The sequence below is a fragment of the Crocodylus porosus genome, unplaced genomic scaffold (assembly GCF_001723895.1).
Source record: "Crocodylus porosus isolate Cpor-Errol unplaced genomic scaffold, CroPor_comp1, whole genome shotgun sequence".
Classification (NCBI taxonomy): Eukaryota; Metazoa; Chordata; order Crocodylia; family Crocodylidae; genus Crocodylus; species Crocodylus porosus.
This window is the reverse complement of record NW_017728923.1, coordinates 2544095-2569833: the sequence shown is the minus strand read 5'-3', so window position 1 is coordinate 2569833 and position 25739 is coordinate 2544095. Positions and strand designations below refer to the sequence as shown.

General features: G+C 44.3%; 1 protein-coding gene across 4 annotated transcripts in view; it reads left to right on the top strand.

The window, feature by feature from the left end:
- Positions 1-25739, top strand: part of LOC109313402 (ankyrin repeat and fibronectin type-III domain-containing protein 1-like) — a 538031-nt gene that overhangs the window by 383073 nt on the left and 129219 nt on the right. For 3 of the 4 annotated variants that reach the window (XM_019539945.1, XM_019539947.1, XM_019539944.1), the window contains one exon: positions 5573-5613. In XM_019539945.1, the coding sequence (XP_019395490.1) occupies positions 5573-5613 (41 nt within the window). Of the gene's footprint in view, positions 1-3733; positions 3961-5572; positions 5614-25739 lie in introns of those variants that run through there. The other variant, XM_019539948.1, reaches the window with a different exon arrangement.

The window sequence follows — 25739 nt, the reverse complement described above, 5'->3', positions numbered from 1 at the left end:
CAATATCTCCGAGGTATGCCTGTACTCCTTTTTCCTGATTTTTAGAAGCTGCTTTTTCTTATTTGTTTTGTTAAAGAGTTTTAAAATCAGCTGGAGATGGAACCTGGATATCTTTATATCGGAGAGATCCTCAGATCCTCCATAAAGATAAAACAGGGCTCCTGCTCAAGAAATCTGATTTTCCTAGACTTTCTGTAACTAAGGAGTAACTGTTTAAGATTTCTCTAAAATGAATTGATTGTGGAGACAGTGTGCATAGCACTTTGAAAAAGTGAAAAGGTTGTGTAAGTGGTGTTATTATTAATGTGTGTAAAAATTCCTGCTACAGACAACCCCAGTGTTCTGAAAGACCTAGGGTTCCCCCTAAAATGACTAAGTGGCTTTCCATTGACTTCAGTGAAAGTTGGTTTGGACCTATTTATAGTTGACTGTTGTTGACTTCTAGTTTAGAGAAAAGACAACTGAGGAGGGAGATGATAAAGACCTATAAAATAATGAATGGTGGGGGAAAAAATAAATAGGGATTTGCTATTGACCAGCTTTCACAGTACTGGAGACACACAAGGCAATTATTAGGAAGTTTTTTCATGCAGCACATAATCACCTTGTGGAACTCACTGCCAAGTTCACTTGACCCTCTCCAGAGCTGACAGAGGGAGTGTGTGTGTGCATCCCTTCTATTTATATGACAGTAGCATCAGGGGGATATGGCAAGTCCAGGCAGCGCAGGTCAATCAGTAGGTATGAAACACAGTAGCAGGACTGTAGCCTTTAAGTGAGGACTCTTTAGGTCAGAGGTGGCCAACTCATGGCATGCATACCACAAGTGGCAAGGGCAACTTCTGTGTATAATGTGGCAGATTGGGGAGGGGCAGGCAGCACAGAAGCGTATAGGAGAGACCAGAAAGCAGAGAAGCAGACTGGGCAGGGAGCACATAACATAAAAACTGCCATTTACTGGGTCAAACCATAGGTCCATCTTGCCCAGTATCTTGTGTCACATAATGGCAGAGTGGATGCTGAAAGGGAGAGTGACCTGTGTATGACCAGATTTTTTTTCCACTGTTCCTCTCTCACTTTAAGCCTCCAGCATGTAACATCTAGGAAGTGCTCATTCAGAGGCTGTGCCCCTCACTTCCATGCTCAATAGCTACTGATGCCTCTTTCCTCCCAAAATTGTCCAGTCCCTTTTTGAATCTGGCTAAACTGTCAGCTTCCACAATATCTCATTGTGGCAGGGCGCCCTTACAGGTGCCGTGACCTCCCCTAGTGCCCCTACCTACTGTGCCAAATCGGGTCCCAAATGCACCCTCTATCTCGCCCACCACGTCTTGCTGGTAAATATCATTTAAAGGGAGGCTGCCTTCCTGCCTTCCTTGGCACAGTGCCTTGCTGTACTAGGGCTCTGTCCAATTGCCTGCCTGTGCCCTCACTGGTGCCCCCTCGCTTCCCGCGCGGCCCTTGTACCGTCGCCCGTGCCGGGGCCTGGCCCTTGTACCGTCGCCCGTGCCGGGGCCTGGCCCTTGTACCGTCGCCCGCGCCGGGGCCTGTGCCTCGCACTCCCCGCCCTCTTGTAATTGGGGCTCAGGCAGCCTCGGCCTTACCTGGCCCCCAGACCCCTTCTCGGGTCCTGTGCCCCCCTGGGGCTTCTTGCCTGCGCCCACACTAGGCTTCTCCCGATACTGCCCACACTGGGGCTGGGGTCAGGACACCCCAAAATGTAGCGCTCTCTTCAGTGCTAGGAACCCCCCCCACTGCTGGGGAGCTCCTATGAGGCCTCCTCCAACCCGTACAGCCTTGCTCAGTCCTCCAGTGTTACAACAACAAAACAGAAAACACAAAGCCCCTTGGCTATAACACAAATCCTAAACCAGCCTGGCTATCCTTTATACATATCCCTGCTAGGGTTTCCTCCACCCAGTCTCCTTATGCTGACGCTGCTCAGGCCATCAGCCTTGTCTATCAGGCCTGCCCTGCTTGCTCCAGCAGAGCTCCAGGCCTCCTTGGCTGTCAGAAGGGAATTGTCCTTCCAGCCTCAGCCTGGCTGTTTATAAAGGCCAGGCCCTGCCCCCTTCTGGTCAGTTGACCCAACTGGTTGTCTCGGCAACCCACACCTCTGCTGCCCTGGTGAGTGGCAGCTGAGCCCATATTACTGTTGCCAGTAGCAGGCATCCTAGTGCCCTGCTACACTCATGATAGTGAGCTCTGCACTTTAATTACACGTTGTATGAAAAATAATTTCCTTTTGTTAGTTTTAAACTGACTACCTATTAGTTTAATTTTGTGACCCTTGGTTCTTGTACTGAGAGAGAGAGAGTAAATAATAAATATTTATTTTTGGTTTCTTGTTACCATTTAGTATTTTGTAAACCCCTGTCATGTCCCCCCTCAAGTGTCTCTTTTCTAAACTGAATAGGCGCAGCCTCTTTCATCTCTCCTCATACGGAAGCCCCTCCATACCACTAATGTCCTTATTCCACTCATGTTCACATTCCCATCATGTCTCAAGAAACCTGGCTGATGTGAATTGTGTAGGGTTCATTCTTTCAGTGTCTATTGAGGATGCATTTGCCTATGTTCAGTTGCTCTTCCGGTAGTAGGCAAGAGCCTGTGTCACCAAGGGTTGCTGGGTGTGGTATGTGTAAAGTGTCCCCTGGTCCACGTGACACAGTGGTGCGTTCTTTTTCTTTCCCCATGTGATCAGAACGCTCTTGCTGGGTGGTGGATTTCTGTCACAGTTCAGACTTTCCATCCGAGCGTACTGCTTCAGGAGAGTGATTTTATTGATAGGTATTTCTATGGCACTCATCACTGCAGCACTGGGGTTGGGAGCAGTGCTCTCTAAACACAGGCCAAAGAGTGGGAAGCTGCCAAAAGAATCCAGTGGCTGAATGCACATCTCTGAGAGAGGAGACTTCTGACTGGTCATACTCACACTTTGCAGGTCAACCTCTGGAGAGGGTGCCAGGGAAAACTTCCTGAACACCAAGCACTGGGACATCTCCACCCTTCTCCCATGCTTCCTGCATAGTGTATTAGGACAGGTACTGGAAGCCTGAGAGTCAGAAAAGTGGAAGCCTGGTCTAGTAGGGTAGGCAGCAAATTGGTTTCTAGTCCTAGCCATGCTGCAAACCTGCTTGATCTTTGGCAAGTCATGCTGCTGCTGTTCCACTTTTTCTGCCTTCTATCTCTCCTGCCTGCATTGGGAGTACAGACTTTAGGGCAGAGTTGCAACTTTATGGTGCATACGTGCAGCACCTAGAACAGTAGGAGTTCAGTTTGGGTTGAGGCCTCCATGTGCTATTGTTATACACACTCACCCGCTGGGTCCAACTGTGCCCTGAGCAGCTCTGCTGAGGGAAAGCACAGTTCGGCACCTGCAGGTTAAAGTGCCCAGGGTGGGCTTACTCCCATTGCTGACTCAGTGCACAGCCAGGGGTGAGTGGGGCACAGGATGACAGATTTATTTCACTACAGAGGCTTCTATAACAGCTAAAATTTTCCCTGTTCAGGAGCCTTTGAGCTTTTGTTTTTTTCCCTTTTTTTCCAGAGAAGTATTAGAAACAACCAGTTGCTTCAGTCTAGCTGCTGAGGCTGATTTTATACATGCTGCTGGGGGATTGCTCCATTGATTAGTATTCTGCCCAGTGGCTTCTCACTGTTTTGGAGGTAGCCTTAGCTATTGCCTGGCAACCACAACGTGGAAGTACAACACCAGCTCCAGAGTGCAAGCGTGCTCCTAGTATGCATGCACACTCATTTGCTCCTTCGCTCTCAGTTGCTGCTGCTGCTCACAGGCTGGTCCAAAGCAGGTGGCTGTATCGTCTCTGCCGAACCATCCTTGCCTTTGCTTTGGGTGAGGGAGAGTTGGAAAAGGAGAAAAGCAGAGAGAGCAAAGAGCCATCAGTAAAAGAGGAGAGGGTTTTTAGCAGTGGAACGACTGGGCTGGCTGAAGTTAAGGTTTGGTCTGTCTGTGTGTCTTGCCTTCCCTCCCCTGCTCCCCATGCAGAGAGAAAGGGGTAACATAAGGTGTTGAGTCTGTTTGCTAGGCAGGTTGGTGCTGTAATTTATGTGTATATTTGCGTGTGTGTGCATGCATGCATCTGGCTATCCACATCTGCTGGTGGAAGTGCCATAGGACACCATGCTACCTTTCCCTTACCTCAGCCAATATGTGTTTGGGTCTGGTCTTTGCTGCTGGAGGGAAGTGCCCCCAGGTGCGTGACTCCCTACTGTTTGGCTTCTTTTGGGGCAAACTCTTGGTCTTAGGTTTGTTCCTTTTTCTCCAAGGTTTTGCCATGTCAGGAATGGGGCCCAGTCCAGAACAAAGGATTGCTGCAAGGTTGTTGTCTCTATCTGTCTAGTAACACCACTCTGGCAGTGGTGACTGCTGTCTTTCACACTGGGGCTGGGCATCCCCATGGAAAGGAAGGGATTGGCATAGATCCACTTCTACTATGTCCCATTATCAGCCTTCCTTGGTGGCTAGGAGGGGTCAGCTTGTGCAAAACCATGGGCCGTTTATTTATATCCACTACACCTACAAACACACAATAGGACACACTTCCCCACCTGCTTTTCCCTCTCCTTCACAGACATGCTCTGTCACACTCAAAGAAGAATCAGCAGTAGGTTAGCACTAGTCTCTCCTCACAAGGGAGATTTTGCATGTGTACAAACCCAGGGCCTTTCTGAGCTTTTCCCGCAGCATTTCCTTCTGAAAGACTGAGGCAGGCTGAGCTCGCTTGGGAAACATAGAGCTGTGAGTCACAGAGCAGGTGGTTTGCCATTCCCTCTAATTTTTAGTAAACTGTGTTGTTGATGAGATAACAGGAGGTCAGCTGCACTTGGAAAACAAGAGCACATGGGAAATTTGCCCCATGCCAGACCATCTCTGATGCCCATTCGCAGATCTCTGCTTGAGGTTTGATACAGTTGATTTGAGATGAAACAATTTCATGGTTAAGTCACCAAATGGGGCTTGAGAGACTTGGGTTCATTCCCATGCTCTGCTACAAATTTGTTGTGGGACTTTGGGCATGTTTCTCATCTTGCATCTGACTCGCTTCACTGTCTGCAGAATTCACCCTGTGCCTCACTTACTGACCTTACAGAGGGCTGTACATAGGAAAGTTAGAAGGTGTCTTTATTAGCCAGTGATTCAAATAGCACTGAGTGCCTTGGTCCTGGTGGCTTTTCTGCTTATCTGAATGCAGAGGTTGTGAGACCTGTCCCTCTGCCCAATGTGTTGGCAAGCATTGGCAATGGTGCTGATCATCAGAGCCCCCTATTCATCCTCAGACTCCTGCCACAAGGACCTTAGCAGCACAACCTGCCTTGGCGAAACTTGTCTGTTCCCACTTGAGACTACCCACAAGGGAGTCAATCCATGATGTTTGTCATGAGAACACATCTCCATTCAGGGCAGGACTGAAACACCTGCCCATTTCACACAGGTTGGGATGGAGCTCTTGGGCAGTTGGTTTTTAGCTGCTTGTGGCAATGGCCAGGTTTGAACTCACAGCCTGGAAGTAAAAGACTTAAAGAAATATTTGTATTTTTTGTCTTTCAGAGCCTGGGGTCAGCAGACAAGAAGGACTTTTACCAACAAAAGTAAGTGCCAGTGGCCTGTGTGTATATGTGTACATGCATCTGAGTGGAAATTCACTGTTGCTGCATATTATTGAGAAAAATACTGTATCTTGCTAAGATTAGATATTTCAGTGGATAAGAATAGCTTCTGCAATTATACTAGCTATGCTAACACTGGAAGGGTTGTCAATCATTTTGCTCCAGGGCTTATGCAAATAACTAGATCAGGTCAGGAAAAATCAAGGCTGTTCTACCTAGCGTCGAGGATAGGGCTGGTACCAGTCACCCTAGGAGGTAGAGACCGTCAAGATGACCTTTGCCACCTCTTCTCTCCACTCTGAATTTGTAGTGAGCACAGGTTGGCTGACCTGAAGAGCCTGGTGTTTTGGTTTGGTTTAATGTTGTAGTTGGCTGTTCTTGGGTCTTGGAGCAGATCTTCAGCTGCCTGTGCTTTGATGCAGTTGCTTTCTCTGTTGCAAACTGTGCATGTAGGACGAATATCCATGGTGGTGATATTAAGGAAGGAGGGTTCTGTGGAACCACTTTATCAATGGTCAGAGGGGTAATTAATTAGCCATGGGAATCTGAAGTCAAGCCAAAGGCAGGGTAGTATAGCACCTTAGAGACTAACTGGTTCCCTCCTGAGGCAGGAGCTTTCATAGGCAACAACCTACTTTGTCTGAAGTTGTCTATGAAAGCTCCTGCATCTCTGAACCAGTTAGTTTCTAAGGTGCCACCCAGCCTAGCCTTCTGCTTTTATCAATGGTCATTACCCCACTAGACCATTAACAGAGTATGTGGTTGGCAACACATCATGTTCTCTGACGACATGGACCTTTGTTCTAAGTCAGCTATAGCAAGCCTTTTGTCATAGAAAAAGTAAAGCACATGAAACATTTTCAATCTATGGTACCCTTATTAAAATACAAGCAAAGGCCTTGCTCTTACAGGATTTGCGATTACAACACCAAACACACGCTGCATGTAGCTGAAAGGCACCTTTACACCTGTGGGATGTGAATGTTCTGTGTTTGAAATACAGCAATGTGATCTTTGGATAAGAGCAACCTCTCAAAACCTGGAGATACAATTACAGATTTAGGTCCTGACTGTGAGGGAGCTGTTCCTGTAAACCTGTAGCTTTGCAATGTCAAGCATGTATTTGTGTGCAGACAGTCAATTGGTGCTCAGCACTCTTTGCTTTTTTCATAATGTTCTGATCCTGTCCCTGCTGGGGGGAAAAATGAAAAATCAGTGGACAGTGAGGGTTTTTCTAATCTTCTGAAATAAAGGGTGTTGATGTGACTTTTACTGTCTGAGTACCTGTTCCAAGAGCTGTGGAAAGGTGTTGTAAATTTTTGGAATAGCAGTGGGGTTCTCTCTCTGGGGGATGGGACTTGGGAGGAACAGGCTTTAAAAAATGGAAACATTCTTCTGTTCTTCATGTCTTATGGTTGTTTTTCAAAGAGCATATCCACAAAGTTCCTTTTCAGCACAGCATATGAAATGTGTACTGAGCACAAGTCGGCACTGCCTTGTCTGATTTTATTCTTAGCATCAGAGTAGATGTCTTCACAGTTCTATGGGGATCTGAGGCTCCATGACAGAGTATCTCATTGCAAGTACCTGTTTCCAGTTCAAGATGCATTCTGTAAGTGTTGGTATGTAGGACTGTGTATAGTTTTCAAATGTCTGAATCTGTCTCTATCTTTATCTGACTATTTGTGTGTAGTTTTCAAATGCATCTGTCTGTGTATGAATGTATATAAGTATTTCTATTGTTACCAAGATTTTCAAACAGAAATACTTTACACCAGGCTAGTAAACACCAGGAAGTTTTGATCCTCTTGCTTGAGGACATACACTGTTCATCAGTTTTAGATGGTCAGGAAGAACTGTTGGGGTCTTAGTGTTTTGAAAACCAGGTCACTCAAGATGCCTACATGACATGCAGATTTCTAGTAGCTCAGGACCAATCATTAGGGAATTATGATCCCATCCTAGACAAAACTAAGCAATATGAAGCCCCCAGTGGCTGAGAACTTAAAAGAACTTAAAAGAACTTTGTAGCCTTATTAGTGATCCTCTGGGGTCTTGTGGCTCCTGGCAGACATTAAATTGGGATCTGAGGAATTTTATGCCTCATCCCACAAATCATGTGTCCTGTCATGCCAGACAAGCCTGGCAGGATGTGTGATATCTAGGATGGGGCATAACATTTTTCAAATCCTAGTTGTGTGACTGCCAGGGCTGAAGCAGATTCTGAGGCTGCCCCTGATCCTATTTCCCAGCTTGTAGGGCTGCCTGATGACAACAATCAGCTGATGGTCAGTGTCAGGACCAGGGCAGTTCCAGGCCCAGCTCAAGACCCAGGGCTGTCCTGTTTCTGAACCTTGGGATAAGGCTGGGAGCAGCCCTGAGACAGAACTATTCTGGTCTTAATGCTGACAAATAGTTTATTGCCCCTCCATTGTCTGTGTCTAGAACACATGCTGCACATTCAATTTAAGGTACCATAAAACCGGTTACAAAGATGTTCCACAGTATATGTTGAATATCTCTGTGACTGGTTTGCCATTTTATCATGCCATAAATTGGCTGAATGTCTGACATGTTACAGGTCATGGTATAATTTACAAACACTTTAATTGTATCATATGTGATGTCCAACAGGGGCCTATGATATATATTTGCATGGATAGCATGAGTTTTGATATTGGTAAAGTTTTGAGTAGTTCAGATACCGCTCTGTCACCTGAAGTTCTTATGACACTATGTTTGTCAGAAATGTGAAGATGGACATTGAGATTCCTTATAAATGAAGGGCCTAATAATGGCAGGCCACCTCAAAATCCCACCCTGTAGGAGAACCAAAAGAAAATTGGAGTGTTCCCTATAGATTGTTCCATGAGGTCTGTTTACCTGCCTTAGGGTCTGGTTTTTCCCAGCACACTAAAGTCATAAAATCATGGACCTGTCTAGTGCACTACATGGCAGGGCTTGTAAGGGCCAGGCCTTTTCTTGTGAGAGGTTTGGTGTGTCATTACTGCTTCCCAAGCACCCTCCATTCCCAGGGCAGTATTATTCCATCAGGAGCTCTGACTTGACTGATTTTTTTTTTTTTTTTTCCCCTCCATAAACCTGGCTTAAATTCTGACCATTTTAGAAGCTTTTGCCTATATGTGTAAAGAACTCTTGGTTACAGAACGATTTATCCTTTGCTCTGTTTCCTGTCTGACCAACAATTCCCTAAAAGCTGCATCTTACCATGTGCAAAGAAATAATACAAAGGAGCCTTCATCTGAGGAAGAGAGGATTATACAACTTCCCTAATAAAACATGTGCTGTTTCTGCAGTTTAACTCCTACTTTCCATTTCTAAGCTAAGGGGGTTATCCGACCCTTAGTTCAGCTTCATGACAGGTATAAGAACATCCTTGTTTGGCTGAATGCATTGTGAAGTTAGACTGACCTAGCCAATCCCAATGCAGATAATTGGAGTTAATTTGCTTCCTGCCATCCTAGTTAAGATTCTTTAAGTGTTGTTCTGGAGCTTATGTGACACACAAATAAAGCCCCATTTGACAGGTACAGCTTGATGGTGGTGACAAGTTGCCCTGTGCCATTGCTGCTGTCTAGTTTGACCTTTTCAACCTTTAGCTGCCACTGGCATTTTTGCTGCCTCTGTGGCAAAGCAGTTGTCTGGTCCTACAACGCTGTGCCATACAGGCCTGACTCTGTGCTCTTACTGATGTCAATGTGAGCTGAAGGTGCTAACCGCTTGAGAGGAAGGGCTCATCACCTGATAGGTTTGGAACCTTTGTGCTAGAATAGATGCACACTTTTCAGTAGTCCCTGCCACAGACAAGCGCACACACACTGCTACACAAATCCTTCTCTCTAATACTTACCCTATACTGGTTTTCTATGCAGAACTTCCATGGACAGCTACAAGGAACCTCATGCAGAAGAACAGCATTTGTGTAGCATGTTTTTACCTAAGGATCCCCCACATTTGTGTAGCATCTTTCTACCCAAGAATCCCGCATGCTCATGCCCATGAACTCTGGAGTTTAGACTGGAGAGAAGAATTCAGACCTAAATCTGCATGCTTAGGAATAAAACCTTTAAAATGGTGCCCCATAAGCACTTACCTCTTTTCTAAGACAGATTCAAGCTCTAGAAAGTATTACTAGTTGTAGTTAACTTTTGGAGCCAGGGCTGCAAATTGCAGCTGCTTTCTGTGGTTCTCACTTTTAGCTTCTATCATTGTATTTTACAGTCATAGATACTTCACCATGAAAATCAAGTTTTTTATTTAATCATCCTTGTTCTAATAAAGAACTGACCTCTACTTCTTTCTTTTTTCCATGTTACCAAATGTCTGTCTTCATTTGCATTATAGTAAAGTCAGCATCCTCTGTATTAAATGCTGTGCAGACATATTTTCCAAAGTGTTTCTCATTTGTTTATCTCCATTCCCATTTAATGTGAAAAAAATTCCTATAAACTTCACTGGACAAGAGTGACACCCATCCTGAGTACTTCAGAGGTTTCCAGCTGTAATTTAAAAATGCCCCAGGTATTAGTGTGTGCCTCAGTTCCTTGGGGAGAACTATTGAGCTCTTAATCCCAGACAGGTTTTCCTGAAATTCATCCTATATTTTTGTTTTTCTTAAGTTTATGCAAACTAGCTATACCAACTCTTGTACCAACCAGCCTTGTAAGTAATTCCTTCTTCCTTTGGCAATCATTTCTATCAGAATTTCTGATGAAATAATCATTGTAGAATATTAGTGTAACCTAACATGTTATGATATTAGATTGTTAGAATATAAGATACTAGAAAGAATTTCTTCCTATGAGGGTGGTTAAGCACCGGACCAAAGTACCTAGAGAGGTTGTGGAATCTCTGGTATTGGAAGTGTTTAAGATCAGATTAGATAGACTTGTGTCTTAATGATGGTTTAGGCATAGATGTTCCTTTCTTAAGGAGGGGAGATTGGATTAGATGGCCTTCTTAACACCTTTTCTTGTGGTTCTTAGAATCCCTCTTTCCTTAGGCAGAGCACTTGGTTCTAAATCTCTAAGGTGCCATCCTGCCCTGATTTTTTTGCCTGCCTTCAGGCAACATTACTAACTACTTCTCTTTTTCCTTAGTTGCTGTTTGATGAAGATGTTAAACAGTAGTAGGCCCTTTTCTTAGTGTCCTGTTCATTACCCACTGATGCTAGTAAAATAGCTTCCATCGTTGTCTATTCACCTAATTGTCCTTTTGTTATGGTACTAATCCTTCTGAATCAGATGTCCTTCCAGACATATGGGTGGATCTAGAATTTTGAGAAGGCAGTGTAGATGGTGAGGTACATCATCACATAGAAAATAACAACTTATATGTTTCTCCAGTTAAAAATAGACTAAAAGATTTACTAATGTGCTAGGGGTCTAAGGCTGTATTTTTCAGTTTAAGATTTAAGCAAAATCAAATATAACTTTGTTGGAGTGAGTTAAAAACAATCTTCAGGGCTGTGGAATAGGACCTTCATTACCAGGAGCAGCTAATATCAGAATGGCAGAGCAAAGGATAGTTTGATTGGTGGAACACCAAGACCATTAGAAAGAAGAGAGGTTCATTAATACCTGTGGAATGAAGAGGTTAGAGGGGATCACATAGATGATAATGAACCCTATAGTCAATTGACTTCTTCAGCACTGCCTGACTAGAAATGATGCTGCCACTGCTAGGTAAGTTTTAAACTTTGGGTGGAGCAGGAATTGAAGGGTGCTTACAAATATACCAATATGCCACCCCAGATCTGCCCCTGCTATGACTGTACTGCCACCACTGCTTATCTCTGTGGCAGCATGGAGAAATACTTACAGCTGGTACTTGTGCCCACAGTGGCACAGGGAGCGTGCCCACAGCTGATGCCCCCCCAGCCACTGAATGCCCCCAAAGTCCCACATCTGTGGGCCAGATCCAGTGGCTCCATGGGCTGGTTCTGGCCTGCAGGTTGTAGATTGCCATCCCTTCACCTAGGGTATTAAAACTGTACCTGAACCTTTGGCCTAAAATGATGTCAGCTCCTGTTCCTGAGGATCCTCTGTTTCTTAGATGCTTTGACTTTTTTTTATAGTTAAGTTGCTTAAGATTTTTATTATTATAAATTCATTTCAACCAAAATTTTCTTCTGACATCTTTTGAAACCCCATTCCTGTATAGCTGCAGGTAAATAATATAAAGCAAAAAGACAGTATCTATGGGCAAGGGAATCCTAAGTGACCAATTGGTTATCTTGAGTCTTTAGGTGCTTACAGATGCATAGATGTATCTGGTAGACTTCATGGGAGTGCAGCAGATTAGGATTCTAACTTCCATAGACTCTTAGTGGGAGTTAAGTGCGTTAAGCGCTGAAGTTCTTTTGAAACTAAAGTTCTTATGACACTAAACTTTGGGGCACAGCGTCCACACCTGAAGACAGGCTAGTGATCCAGGCTGACTTGGATAAGCTTAGTAAGCGAGCAGACACAAACCCGATAACATTCAGTACTCCACCTTGGAGGGTGGGGGAAAAAAAACCCGTGGCATGCTTACAGGCTCGGCAACACTACACTTGCTAGCACCATGGCTGAAAGAGACTTGGGGGTCATGACTGACCACAAGATGAACATGAGCCATCAATGTGATGTCACAGCTGGTAAAGCAAACAAAACCCTGGCTTGCATCCATGGATGCTTCTCAAGTAAATCTCAGGATGTCATCCTCCCGCTGTACTCTGCCTTGGTGAGGCCACAACTGAAGTACTGCATCCAATTCTGGGCTCCACAATTCAAGAAGGATGTTGAGAAGCTTGAGAGAGAGTCCAGAGGAGAGCCACGTGCATGATCTGAGGGCAAGAAAATAGGCCCTATGAAGAGAGGCTGAGAGCCATGGGACTCTTCAGTCTGGAAAAGTGCAGGCTCAGTGGGGACCTGGTAGCTACCTATAATTGCACAAGGGGAGTTCATCAGGATCTGGGAGAATGTCTGTTCACAAGCGCGCCCCAAGGAAAAACAAGACCAACAATCATAAACTCCTACAAGACCATTTTAGGCTGGACATAAGAAAAAAATTCTTTACTGTCTGAGCCCCCAAGACCTGGAATAGACTCCCCACGGATGTGGTGCAGGCACCTACTCTGGACTTACTCAAGAAACACTTGGATGCTTATCTTGCTGGGGGTTCTTTGACCATAGCTGACTTCTGCCCCTGGGGCAGTGGGCTGGACTTGATCTTCAAGGTCCCTTCCAGCCCTAACATCTATGAATCTGGAAATCCAGCTAAACACCCATGTACATTTTTTGGTGCCCAAGTACCAATGTGAATCTGGCCCTTTGTCCTTGCTCCCCAATCCTGTCATCATGGCCATGCAACCACACTCATGTTTAATTCCCTGTACAGATGCCCGCCAACATTCTGGTTCCAATTTTGGACTTATCACTGAGTATCCAGAGATCTGTTACTTCATCTGTCCTGTGTGGTACTGGTTTTTGGTCTTCCTCTCCTCCAGATATGGTATGCGGGTCTTAAATTAAAAGCTCTTTTGGAAGGGAATATTCCTTAGCTTGTTCTGTAAAATTAATGTGCATTATTTATATAATCAATTAAGAATATTCTCTGACAGTTATGACATTGGTAAGAATATTATAATCACAGTTGTCAGTGTAATTCACACAGTAAGTAAGATCCAGGCAGACACTGGCTTGCTTTCATGGAAATGAACTGCATTGGCATTTGGTTGACCGAATTAACATATTCTTAAATCTACTGTAAACTATGAACCATATATGTATGTCTGTATTCTTCCATATGTGGTCTCAAATCTCTGTACTTCTTGGGTAAGAGAGTTTTCCAGAGTAAATGTTTCAGTGGCTAATCAAATTCAAGTAATTTTTTTGCAGTTTAATATGCAAAGAGGGAAGAACACTGACTTGTTATTAGGAGACCAGGCATCAGAACTCCTGGATTCTCTTTTTCATCTTAAGAAAGGAATATATGTACTGATCAGAGCAGGAACTAGGAAGTGAAACTCCTGGGTTTTCATTTCTCTGTTTGCCACCAATTCACCTTGTGACCTTGATCTACTCACTTAAGCATACAGTACTGTCCTTGCCACTTCCATAACACAGGATGTGGCAGTGCAGTGCAAAGCTTAGTTACAATCAGCAAAGCACTTTGGGATCCTGGAAGCTGCTATAGGAGTGTTAAGTATCAGTATAAATCTGTCCAGTGTTCCAAATAACAACTTCTGGGAAGGATGTGCCAACTCAGATTTATAAGCCCTGCATCTTGCTAAGAAAAAAAAAAATCCACATATCAATTTCATTTGCAGTGTAGAGCCCCTCTTTGCATTAAGATTAAGGGTCATCACTGTTCATTTTCTCCACTGAAACCTTATATACTGTCCTCATCTTTAGCTGCAACTCAGAAGGTGTGCAAAACCATCTAAGTAAAACACCCCCACTTATGGGGGTTTTTTTTGTGGGGGGGAGTTGCCTTGCAGTATTCATTAGTTCATTGTTGGTCTCTGTTGTTAACTGATTTTTCACCTGCCTTTTTAAGGTAGAATGTTTGTTCCAAGGCTAGGCAAGGTTCTTTGGATAGATGTGGTATCTTTTATTAGACCAACAAAATAGTTGGAAAAAAGTTCTTTGCAAACTTTCAGGCACAACTCAGAAGAACAGCAGAGTCTCCCAATGCCTGAAGAAGGGTGTTTTGTGCCCGAAAGCTTTCAAAGAACTTTTTTCCAACTATTTAGTTGGTCTAAGAAAAGATATTATTACATCTGCTCAAAGAACCTTGCCTGCCTATGTCCTTAGACCAACATGGCCACAACCAACAACCCTGTTCCAAGGCTAAGAGCTTTCCACTCCAACTTTCAGCCAAGAGTGAAGATTTAAGACTGAATTTTTATATTCTACCGTTGTAGCATTTTAAAGGTTGTAAGTACTTATACCCTGGACACATTAAAGGTTGTCATAGCAACCCTGATGTGTCTGTGAGGGACATTGCTCTCAATTTCTGCTTTAACTTAGACTTATTATAATAATAATAGTGATAATACACAAATCCCAGATTTGACTTTGATCACGGTGATTGAGAACAGTCAGCAGAGGCATTGATTCACTTAACAGTGAAGCTGAATCAACTCTGCAAACTTATCTGCCGCTCTTATTGGTAGAGCACCAAGGACCAGGGGTGAGGGAGCACAGGGGAAGGAAAAGTGGAATGGAATATGTTATGAACTGGAAGGGAAGGCAGCAAGGGGAGGAGAAACAGTGAAACACAGAGGATAAGCAGGGAAAGGCAGCATGAGAGGAAGGGCAGTCTTGAAAGACCTGAGTTCTGTTCGGTTCCCAGCTCTGTCATAGACTTTGTGTGTGGCATCAGATGAGTGTAAATCTCCCTGGGCCTCATCTACAAAATGGGGATGACAACCCTTCCTTTCTCCTGTCTTCCTGATCTCAAGAGGCAATGATGTCACCCTCTCTGTCTCACACAACGTACATAGTCTCCTTCCCAGCCTGTCTTTCTTCCCCTTAATGCCAGTCTCCAGTCCCCCCACCTCCAGCTCCTTGTACCAGTCTGATCTCCCCACCACATATACTCTTGCCCCTTCACCACTTGGAGAGCGGGCATGATAGACTGCAGGTGTAGTTAAAGGAAAGGATTTGGGTCCATAATGGTAGGTAATGAATAGATTAGAGAGTGGACAGAAGATGCAGGTGGGAGAAGGGGAAGGGACGAACTGTCCTTGCCAGTGGGGTATCACTTTCCCTCGGATCCCAGCGTTGTCTACAGCCAATTTCCTCTACAGTCAAGCAGTTGACTCGTCAGCACCTAAGGTTATTAAGTAAAGAAGTTTACGATGCCGGTCAGGGTATCCTAGCAGCAGGGCTCTAGCCATCAAAAGTTTATAGCTGGCTTAAGAGCTATTTCACTGGGTTCTGGCCAATAGACATGGAGTCTGAGTTACAAGGAGATTGAGGGATTTTTACAAGTCACTGAGCACTGGGAATAGAAAGAAATCCCTAATAGGCACCTCTGAGAAGTGACATGGATTCAATAGCTGCTCACAGCAACAGTGCTGGTTACTGTTTGGAGTTGGCTTCTAGAAGCTGGACAAGGCAGAACAAAGATTGGCACAGGGAATATATGGATGGGCACAGTTGGCTGATTGGACTGTTACTAAAACACTACAGGTAGGATGTTGCCATAAAGAGGTCATCAGGGAATATAGTGGCTTGTGTTGGAATGGTGGGAGGGGAGCAGCTGCTTTTCTTAAAGTTGCAAAAAGCCTTTGAGATGTATTACGCTTCAGACTGAGATTGTCTGGCCTCTGCTCAGAACGGACGTTCTAGCTGTGGGGAGGGGGAGCGGGCATACCTCCCATAGGCATCCCTTGAGGGCATGCTCAGCACAGAGGAATCTCCATCATATGGAGTGCTGGCAGAGACATGTCCTGCAAGTCCACCCCCAGAGCCTATGGCAGGAGTGAGTTGGGTGTAGGATAGGGAGGGAAACAGGCTAGAGAACAGTGTGTTCCAGCTCGCTCCAGCTGATATGGCATCTCTTAGCTTGCATGAACCAATGAGTTAGTGCAAGGGTAGACTCCTGCCTAAGGTGCTGTAACTTGTACATGGTTTGCCCAGGAGCAAAGACCCCAGGAGCTGCTGTAACCAGGTTCCTAACAGCGTCGCCTGCCCTGCACACTGAGTACAACATTAAATCCGCTCCTTTGTATAGACAGCAACCTGGGCAAGGTTGTGGCATTTGTCTGCAGTACTGCACAGGGCAGAGGGAGCCTAAGGCTCACCCAGCATGCCCTGGTTCACACGTAGGGCATGTTCCTTCTATACCATCCTTCTCCGATAATAGATGCAAGGAATGTGGCCACAGCTCCAAGTGGCTCCGTCTCCTTTGGAATGATTTTGTGCCTCTGAGGGCACTTCCTGGATTCTACTAAGCATAGCAGAAGAACATGAAGCAGAAAACATGAGGAAGGTGATCTGAAGGACACATAAAGCAAAAAGTATTAGGCCTAGATCTGTGGTATCTTATGGGAAGAGCCATGTCTCTCAGGTGGGGCAAACTCATAGTGCAGTTTGATTTTGGAGCTGGGAAAGCAAGAAGATTAATTTAGCCAAAGCAGTGAGCTCACTAAGCCAGTGTGCCAGCAGCCTCATTATTTTACTACCTATGTAATGATCCTGGAATGAGCAGCCTATCATCCCCCTGTTCACAGTTGGCGGTTTCTGCTGCCGTTCCCTGCCTACCCATGAACAGATACATGCTGAGGTGTCATTCATCCAACAGCACTTAAGCCAACTTCTCCCATCAGCTGCTTCTCATCTCAGCATATGATAGAGGCATTTTATGGAGGAATCTTGGCTCATTCCATGCTTCTTATCCCTTCACCACAGACAAGCAAGTTAAAATTTTTCCTGAGTCTTGCTTTTCCTGCCAAATTTAAGAATGTTTTCTATCATGTCAGGTTCTGTGGACAAAGTCCAATCTCTGGGCCATGAGTTGAATCTACATGGGACAAAGGCCCGATGCTGCCTCACTGCCTAGGGCCTGAGTTCTGCTGTGGAGAGTTGACTTTGGGTTGACTACCAACATTGGATGTAATACTGTAACCTCTTTGGGGCAGGGAGCCTCCTTCTCTTATGTGTTGCAGACTGTCTTGCTCAGTGGGGTCTGATTAGTGACTAGGGCTGCTATGTGCTCCTGCAGTCCTGGCCCATTGAAGTCAATGGCAAAACTCCAGTTGGCTTCACTGGGGTCAGGGTTTAATTTCTTGTCCATAAATGACCCAGATCCCATGGTGGATGGAATATCCATTGCAATTTAACTCTGTATTACTGTACTTCCTAAGCCTGGACCAATCCCTATATGACCAGCGGCCCCTACTCTGGCCAGAACAATTACATCCCAACAAGGGCCCATCCTGGACAAATTTAACGAATAAAGTTTTATGTTTTACTTGTTTCTTTAAAGTTGTTAACGTGTTAAGTGAAATTGCAATATGAGGCTTTTACTGCAATTGTTGTCATAGAAACACAGCGGGGTTCCCCCCCCCCCACTTTTAACCTGTGCAGCTTTTTCTGTAAGCTCAGTTTCAATCCAATTAAAAAAAAAAAAACCCCTACTTGGCCTGATTATGAGTATCAGCCACTGCCACAATTTGGACCAAATAACTTAGATTTTTCTCTGGTTTTTAACTTAATTTTGTGTGTGTGTGTGAATTCAGTGCCAGTCTGACAGCTCAAAGGACTGCACATCACTGTTTAACTACAGCAGTTTTAGCACACATTTCTGTCTGTGTCCTGTACCCAGGTCTACCCTTCTCTGGGGAGACTCTCCAGAAAAAAAGAGAAAAATTAATTCACCATAGACTATTCAGGCCTTGACCTAACTTCGAAGACAGGGCCCAGTTGTGTTGATGGTCATGATGTATTTTCCTGTCTGCTAGAAGCAGACATTTAGCACCAAGTCATTCACCTGCTGTAGGTTGCTGAACAGCCATCTGATAATAGTATTTGGTCACCAACAACAGAGACTGTATATGAACAGGCAGCCCAGAAGTGCCAGGCTCTGGCATTCATTACCAACCCCTGAGTTATGTAGACTTCCAGTTCCTTTCAGAACTATTCCTACAGTCAAGCGGTGTGAGAGAAGCAGTGCTGAATGAAAATAGAAAATAAATTGCTGTTTCATCCCAGGAATAGGGCATCCATTCAGAGCAGAATGGAAATGCATTGTTTGGAACCATGTGAGGGAAACGCACAGTTGAATGAAGATGGCATCTCAATGTCCTGTCACTCACAAGGGAGCTAAAGTCCACAGGTGAAGCAGTTGAGACCCCTGCTATTCCCCCCCACTGATTTGAATTGGTGACTAAATTTCTTTGCTATAAGGGAGGATGATCCCGCCAGCTAAGAGCTGAGCACAACAAAGAAACCACCTATACACCAACTGCAGTCCTTTCACATTTCTAAACTCTGAATTAATCATAAAAAGGGAATCAAGCGTAGGAAGATGGACATTTTTGAACAAAATAACTGAGGCTGCCTTCTCCTTAAAACTAGAGAGCAAAGTGTTTGATATAATGAGTCAACACAGAGATGATTTTGGCATGGGAGATAATGCTCACACACACACTGATAATCACACCCACGTCCCCAAAGGGCCATGAGGCTCAGCGTGAAGAAATGTGTTCAGATATTATCTGAGCTGAGCTATCAACACAGTAGTTAAGGAAGAATGAGAAATACTATTTAAAAGAGGTTTGTCCAGCTTAGGCTGTTTCCACTGTGGCTGCTGTGCTTGCAAAATAAGATCACATGGGAATTCCCCTGAGTAGTTATATTTCCATAGTAGTCATCTTGCTGTTACCCAAAATGGCAGCTTTCCTCTTTGCTCTTAGAGACTTAATAGTTCTCCACTGCTCTGGGAGCAGCCCTGTCATTGTCCGTGTTGAAATAGTTAGCTCAGAAGCTCCAGTTATCATCAAAGCTCATACTGTTAACAAGTTTAGGTTGAGGAGAGGCCATTAACTAACCTTTCCCAACCTCCAGTACATCAGAAGGCCTTAAGTCCAAGAACAGCACCTCTTGTATGGAAGCCTTCAGTTGTAATTTGAAGGTAGGAAGAAATGGAGAACATGCCACTTTCCTTGATAGCTTGTTTATAGTTATTAATCACCTTCCTTGAGAAAAATGCATGTCTTATATTTAAGTGTAATTTCTCTGGCTTCAGTTTCCAGCCATTGGTTCTTGCGGTGCCTTTCTCCCCTAGATTAAAGAGCCTTTCAGTACCCAGTAATTTCCCTGCTGCTGTAGACTTGCATGCTGCATTCAAGCCATCTTTCAATCTTCTTTCTGATAAGTTAAACAAATAGAGTTCTTTAAGCCTCTCATCGTAAAAGATTTTCTGCATCCCCTGAATCATTTTTATGGCTCCTTCCTGAATACTCTTCTGTCTTTCAACATACCCTTTAAAATGCAGACACTGGAACTGTATGCAGTATCCTAGAATTGGTTCCATCAATACCATAGACAGATAAAATCACCTCATTACAGGTCTTCTCCAAGGATTGCATTAGTTGTTTTACTATACCATTGCACTTGGTGACTTGCGTGTCCACTCTGGGCTCTTTTCAGTTACTGCTTTCCAAAATGTTTGCCTCATGGAAGCATGCTTTGCATTCATTGTTCCTAGATGCATACTTCTACATTTGGCTGTATTAAAATGCATTTTTAATGGGCTATGCTCATTGAACAATCCATATTGTTCCACCTGTATCATTTACCACTCCACTAATATTTCTGGCATCTGCAAATTTTCTAGGTAGTGATTTTATCATAGAATCATGGAAAATGAGGGTTGGAAGGGACCTCAGGAGGGTCATCTAGTCCAACCTCCTCAAAGCAGAACCAGCCCCAATTAGATCATCTCAGCCAAAGCTTTGTCTAGCCAGGTCTTGAAAACTCCCAAGGATAGAGATTCTACCACCTCTCTGGGTAACCTGTTCCAGTGTTTTAATACCCTCCTAGGGAGAAAATTTTCCTAATATCTAACCTAAACTTCCTTGCTGCAACTTGAGACTTGCTCCTTGTTCTGTCATCTGCCACCACTGAAAACTCTCCAACACCATCCTCTTTGGAACCACAATTCAGGTTGTTGAAGGCTGCTGTTAAATCCCCTCTTAGTCGTATCTTCTACAGACTAAATAAGCCCAGTTCCCTCAGTCTGTCTTCATAAGTCACGTGCCTCAGCCACCTAACCATTTTGCCCTGTACTGGACTCTCTCCAGTTTGAGGTGAGGCTGACCAGTCTGTAGTTCCCTTGAATCTTCCTTCTTCCTTTCTTAAATATGGGCACTTTATTTGTCCTTTTTCAGTCATCCAGGACTTCTCCCAACTACCATGAGTTTTCAAAGATTCAGCCCCCTTGGGTGCATCACATCCGGCCACATGGACTTGTACATGTCCAGCTTTTCTAACTAGTCCCTAACCCTGGGGGTGGGCAAAATGCAGCCCACCAAGCCATTTTGTCTGGCCTGTGGGGCCCATAAAAAATTTAGAAATGTAATATTAATCTGCCCTGGGCTGCCTGTCATGCAGCGCTTTGATGGCTTGCCAAAACTCAGTAAGCAGCCCTCCGCTCAAAATAATCGCCTGCCCTAACCTGTTCTTGTGCCACTTTTGGCTGCTCACCTCCTCCCCAAACTCTGCTGCTCGGTGTAGTAGTCTGAGAGCTGACCTTACTTGTGAAGACTGTGGCAAAAAAGGCATTGAGCACTTCAGCCTTTTCCTCATCCTGTGTCACTAGGTTGCCTCCCCCATTCTGTAGGGGACACACACTTTTCCTGATCTTCTTCTTGTTGCTGACATACTTGTAGAAACCCTTCTTGTTACCCTTCACATCCCTTGCTAGCTGCAACTCCAACTGCACTTTGGCCTTCCTGACTTCATCCCTGCATGCCTGAGCATGGATGAAATCTTATACTATTCCCTAGTCATTTGTCCAAGTTTCCACTTCTTGTAAACTTCTGTTTTGTGTTTTAGCTTACGGAAGAGTTCCCTGCTAAGCCAAGCTGGTCTTCTGCCGTATTCAGTAGTCTTTCTATGCAATGGGATGGTTCATTCCTGCGCCCTCAGTAAGGTTTCTTTGAGGGGGAAAAGAGTCCAGGAGAGTTGGTTGTACCTTAAATTGGATCCTCCTCATCAGTCCCCTGAGTGAGTCAGAGTCTGCTTTTCTGAAGTCCAAGGTCTTACTCTGCTGCTCTTCTTCCTTCCTTTTCTCAGGATCATGAACTCAATCATCTTGTGGTTGCTGCTGCCCAAGTGGCTATCCACTGCTACATTCCTCGCCAATTCAGCCCTGTTTGTGAGCAGCAGGTCAAGAGCACCACCCTTCATTGGCCTCCACAACCCATGCACCAGGAAGTTGTCCTCAACACTTTCCCAAAACTTCCTGGCTTTCTTGCACACTGTTGTATTGCCCTCCCAACAGATGTCAGGGTGACTGAAGTCCCCCAGGAGAACCAGGGCCTGTGATCAGGAAACTTCTGCTAGCTGTTTGAAGAAAGCCTCATCCACCACTTCCTCCTGGTCTGGCAGTCTGTAGCAGACCCCCATCACAACATCACCTTTGTTGCTCTCCCTTCTGACTCTAACCCAGAGACTTTCAACAGGCCTGTCTCCAGTTTCATACTGGAGCTCTGAGCAGTCATGCAGCTCTTTTACATAAAGTGCAACTCCTCCTCCTCTTCTCCCCTGCCTGTCCTTCCTGAACAGTTTGTACCCATCCATGACAGTGCACCAGTCATGCAAGCTTCTACCAGATCTCTGTGATTTCAGTCATGTCATAGTTTTGGGACTGTGTGAGGACTTCCTGCTTGTTTCCCAGTCTCTGTGTGTTCATGTATAGACACCAGAGGTGACTAGACAAAAACCCTATTTTATGTTTCCTTTTAGATCATTGGTGAAAATGTTGAATAATGGCAGACCCATACCAATGCCTGCAAAGCCGGACTATGCAGGTGATTGGAGAAGCAGTACACCTTATGATAAAAGCTGCAGCAGGAGCACCTCTACAGTCCCATGCAGTTGTTTGTTGTGGATATACTTACCCCAAGCTAGTTCACAAATCCACATCTTCCCAGAGGGGTTAAGAAAAATCCAGGCTCTTGTGTACTCCCATTTGATGATAACACATAATTGATCAATCCTGTTTTAGATCTTCCAGTTAAACAATCCATAAAGCATTTATCATGTGCTTTATAGATACTCTACAGTCAGTGCTAAAACTAAATCGGATGGTACTAAATCGGACACCGTGATGCAAATTACATTTCTGCACTTGTATTTTTATCAACGAGTGAAGACAAGTTAGTTGGACAATACTTGTAGTCCACAAAACCATGCTGACTGGCATTAAGTATATCCCTATCCTTTAATTCATTATTAATTTAATACCATATCAGTTTTTTCATTGTTTTGTCTGGGGTTCATATTTGACTGATCAACCCATAGTTACAGGGGTCATCCAATGAGCCCTTTTTGAATATTGGCACAACATTAGCACACTTTCAGTCTTTGGGAATTTCCTCTGTATTCCAAGATTTATTTAAAACAACATCAGCGAGCCAGAGGACTCCTCAGCTAGCTCTTTTGGGACTCTTGGGTACCATGTATTGAGACCTTATGATTTTAAAATGTTTATCCTTAATAGATAATGTTTAATATTTTCTTACATTACTAATGGACTAGAGTAACATATTTATTTCTCATGCAGTAGGAATAAACCATCCTTCATCTCTTCAGGTCTAGCAGCTTTAGTTTCTCCTCGTATGAAAGCCCCTTTAGGGAGCACACTGATCTAGGCACATTCAAGATCCCATATTTCTGTATTATCATTAAATAAAGCAATGGTGTGTATCTTGAGTCCCCGGCACCTGTTCTATCTACTTTATCCTTTCTTCACAGAGATTTTAACATTCCAGTCATATGAATCATCGACCAGGTTTCAGTAATGCTAATTATATCAAATTTCTTTACATGAATGAAAATGTAGGTTGCCTCTTGCTTGTTCCCTAGACTCCCAGCCCTGATACATAAACAGCTGAAAAATTCCTTCTCTTCACATTTTTTGCCATGTCGGTTCAGTTTGTTCATGACACACTGAGTTTGAGTTTGCAGAACGTTTGTCTCCTTAGCAGCCTCCTGCGAATTTACAAACCTCTGTAGCTGCTCCTGTTAGTCTTCAGCTGTGAATGGTCTTGAGAGCCCTCCTACCTACACAATGCCTGTCCCACTCATATACTCACATCTTCCCTCAAAACTTGAAGCTTCACCTTCACAGGTATCCTGAAGCCAATGACTTCAGGGCTTGCTGGCGTCATTTGCTCTCGGAACTGGAATGTTCTCTTAAAAAAAATCACTTGGTCTTTCCTGTTCTTCAGTTCTCGTCCAAAATCACAGATTCTATAATCTGTAGTTCCATATGACATCACATCATTCGTTCCATTGTGCATGATCGCAACTGCTGAATGACTTCATAATCCTACCCAGTCTTGCCACCATATTTTCTATCTTTTGTTCTTGGAAAAGAGTATAGCATGTTGTCTTTGTGTCTGTGGTTGAATTCTTTGTGTATTCTTCTTCGTAAATTGAGTCATTAATGATGTTCAGTGAACAGTAATTGCTTGTTTCATACTTCAAGGTTGTCCACCAAGTCTGTTCCCTGGGGTTTTCTGTTCTTTTCCGCTCAAGGCAGGTCTCCTGGTAGTTGACTCACTGCAAATGATTCTTCCAGCTGAATTGAATGTCCTCCTATTTTCTTACTCCTCTTGGTCACAAATCCCCAGTCTGCTTCTTTAATATTTACTGTCTCTAGTTGCCTTATTGTCTATCCTCCCCTTGTGGAAATTATGGCAACAGTTCCTGAATCTGGTTGACTAGGAAGTGGCCTTTTTATCAGGTGCTGCATGGTGCTAAAGTCTGTATTTCCAGATCACGTACCTTCTCCTCCAATTTATCTACCAGCCTGCAATTCATGCGCTAGAAATCACTCTGTCATCTAGTGGAAAAGAAAATATAACATGTGTAAGGCAGTTGCAACAATCATTCCCTCATCGTCTGTAACCATTATCTACTATAGATCCACACTCCCCACGCCCTCTTGTGCTCTCAAAACTCCCCTCTCAGCTACACTTGTTCTTCTGTGGCTGTAAACTCCATTGATGGTTTAATGGACATTATTTTAGTTGGTTCCTAGAGCAACGCTGTTTGGGACCCCCATGACATTGTGTTCTGGTTACACTTGTGAAAGCTTCTTTTGAGCCACTTGATACCAGTCAGCTCAGGTTTCAAAGGCTTTTACCAGCTATATTTAACCAGAGTTGTTGAAGTGCTGCAAGCTCCAGCATTGACTCTGAAAACTGGAATCTTCTGAGATAAATGTCTGGGGAAAAGAGAATGACTTACTTGCAACTGTGGTTCTATAAATGTATGGGCTGAGATCTTCAAAACAGCCTAGGGGACTTAGGTGCCCGCTCGTCATTGGATGTCAGTGGGATTGAGACTTTGAGACATCCCAGCTTCAGTGGTAATCTCGGTAGATTGCTGTTCACCCACCCTTCCTTCGCTGTAAAGTTGGCCATCCTACATCTGCTGCTTTAGTTAATTGTATTAATGACCTGTTATTTTACCCAGGCTTTACCTGGTGCTATGAAGAAAGTGTGTGATGGCAAGGCAGTCTTTGGACAAAGTGAGTGGAGAGAGGCATGAATTCCCTCTGCAGCATGGCCCCAGGCACTCTGAATGTTAGCACTAGGGGAGTGCCAGCCTGGTCTTGTCCTTGAAGCACGTACCTAGTAGGAATGGCCAACTGCTGCAATACCCATCTTCAGATAACACAAGGGACAAGGAGCCTAATTTTTTACCCTGGTATTCCTATGGGAAAGAATAAGAATAAACAAAGAGCTCTTATCTATCCATCTTTTTATAGATGTCTTTTTATAGGCCTTCCAGGCTGTCAGAACTTTCCCATTTACTTTCACATGCAGTGTCACATAAAACACGTCTGTACTGTTGCAGTAGTATGTCTTGTCTGGTTTTTCTTGCTCATGCTCTGCCTACCTGCCCCCTGAGCTATGCTCAAAACTCAGAAGTGCCTCCGTGAGGCCAAACTAAGGCCATCCCCAGCTATTGTTCCCAAGCACACTGAAGACCACGGTCTCAAGAGTGGCATCAGCATCAAAGAGACACCTGGAGCAGCTTTACCTGTGTATTTCCAGGTTTGGACTATGCAATCCAGGGCAGTAGATAGACATACTAGGCCCACTCTCACTGGGTAGTCCTGCTACTATGGTCCAGGCATGGCCATAGAGAGATTGATACTAGGAGTGTGCAAAGCTTTGGGTGCTGATTCAGTTTGGAGGAGATTCAGCCAGATTCAGTGACCGAATCTCCAAATCCAGATCAAATCAGGGGACTAAGAAAAAGGTCCAAATTGATTTGAAGCTCTGAATCTTTGGAAAAGATTTGGAGAGCTTTGATTTCATAGATTTCATAGACATTAGGGCTGGAAGGGACCTC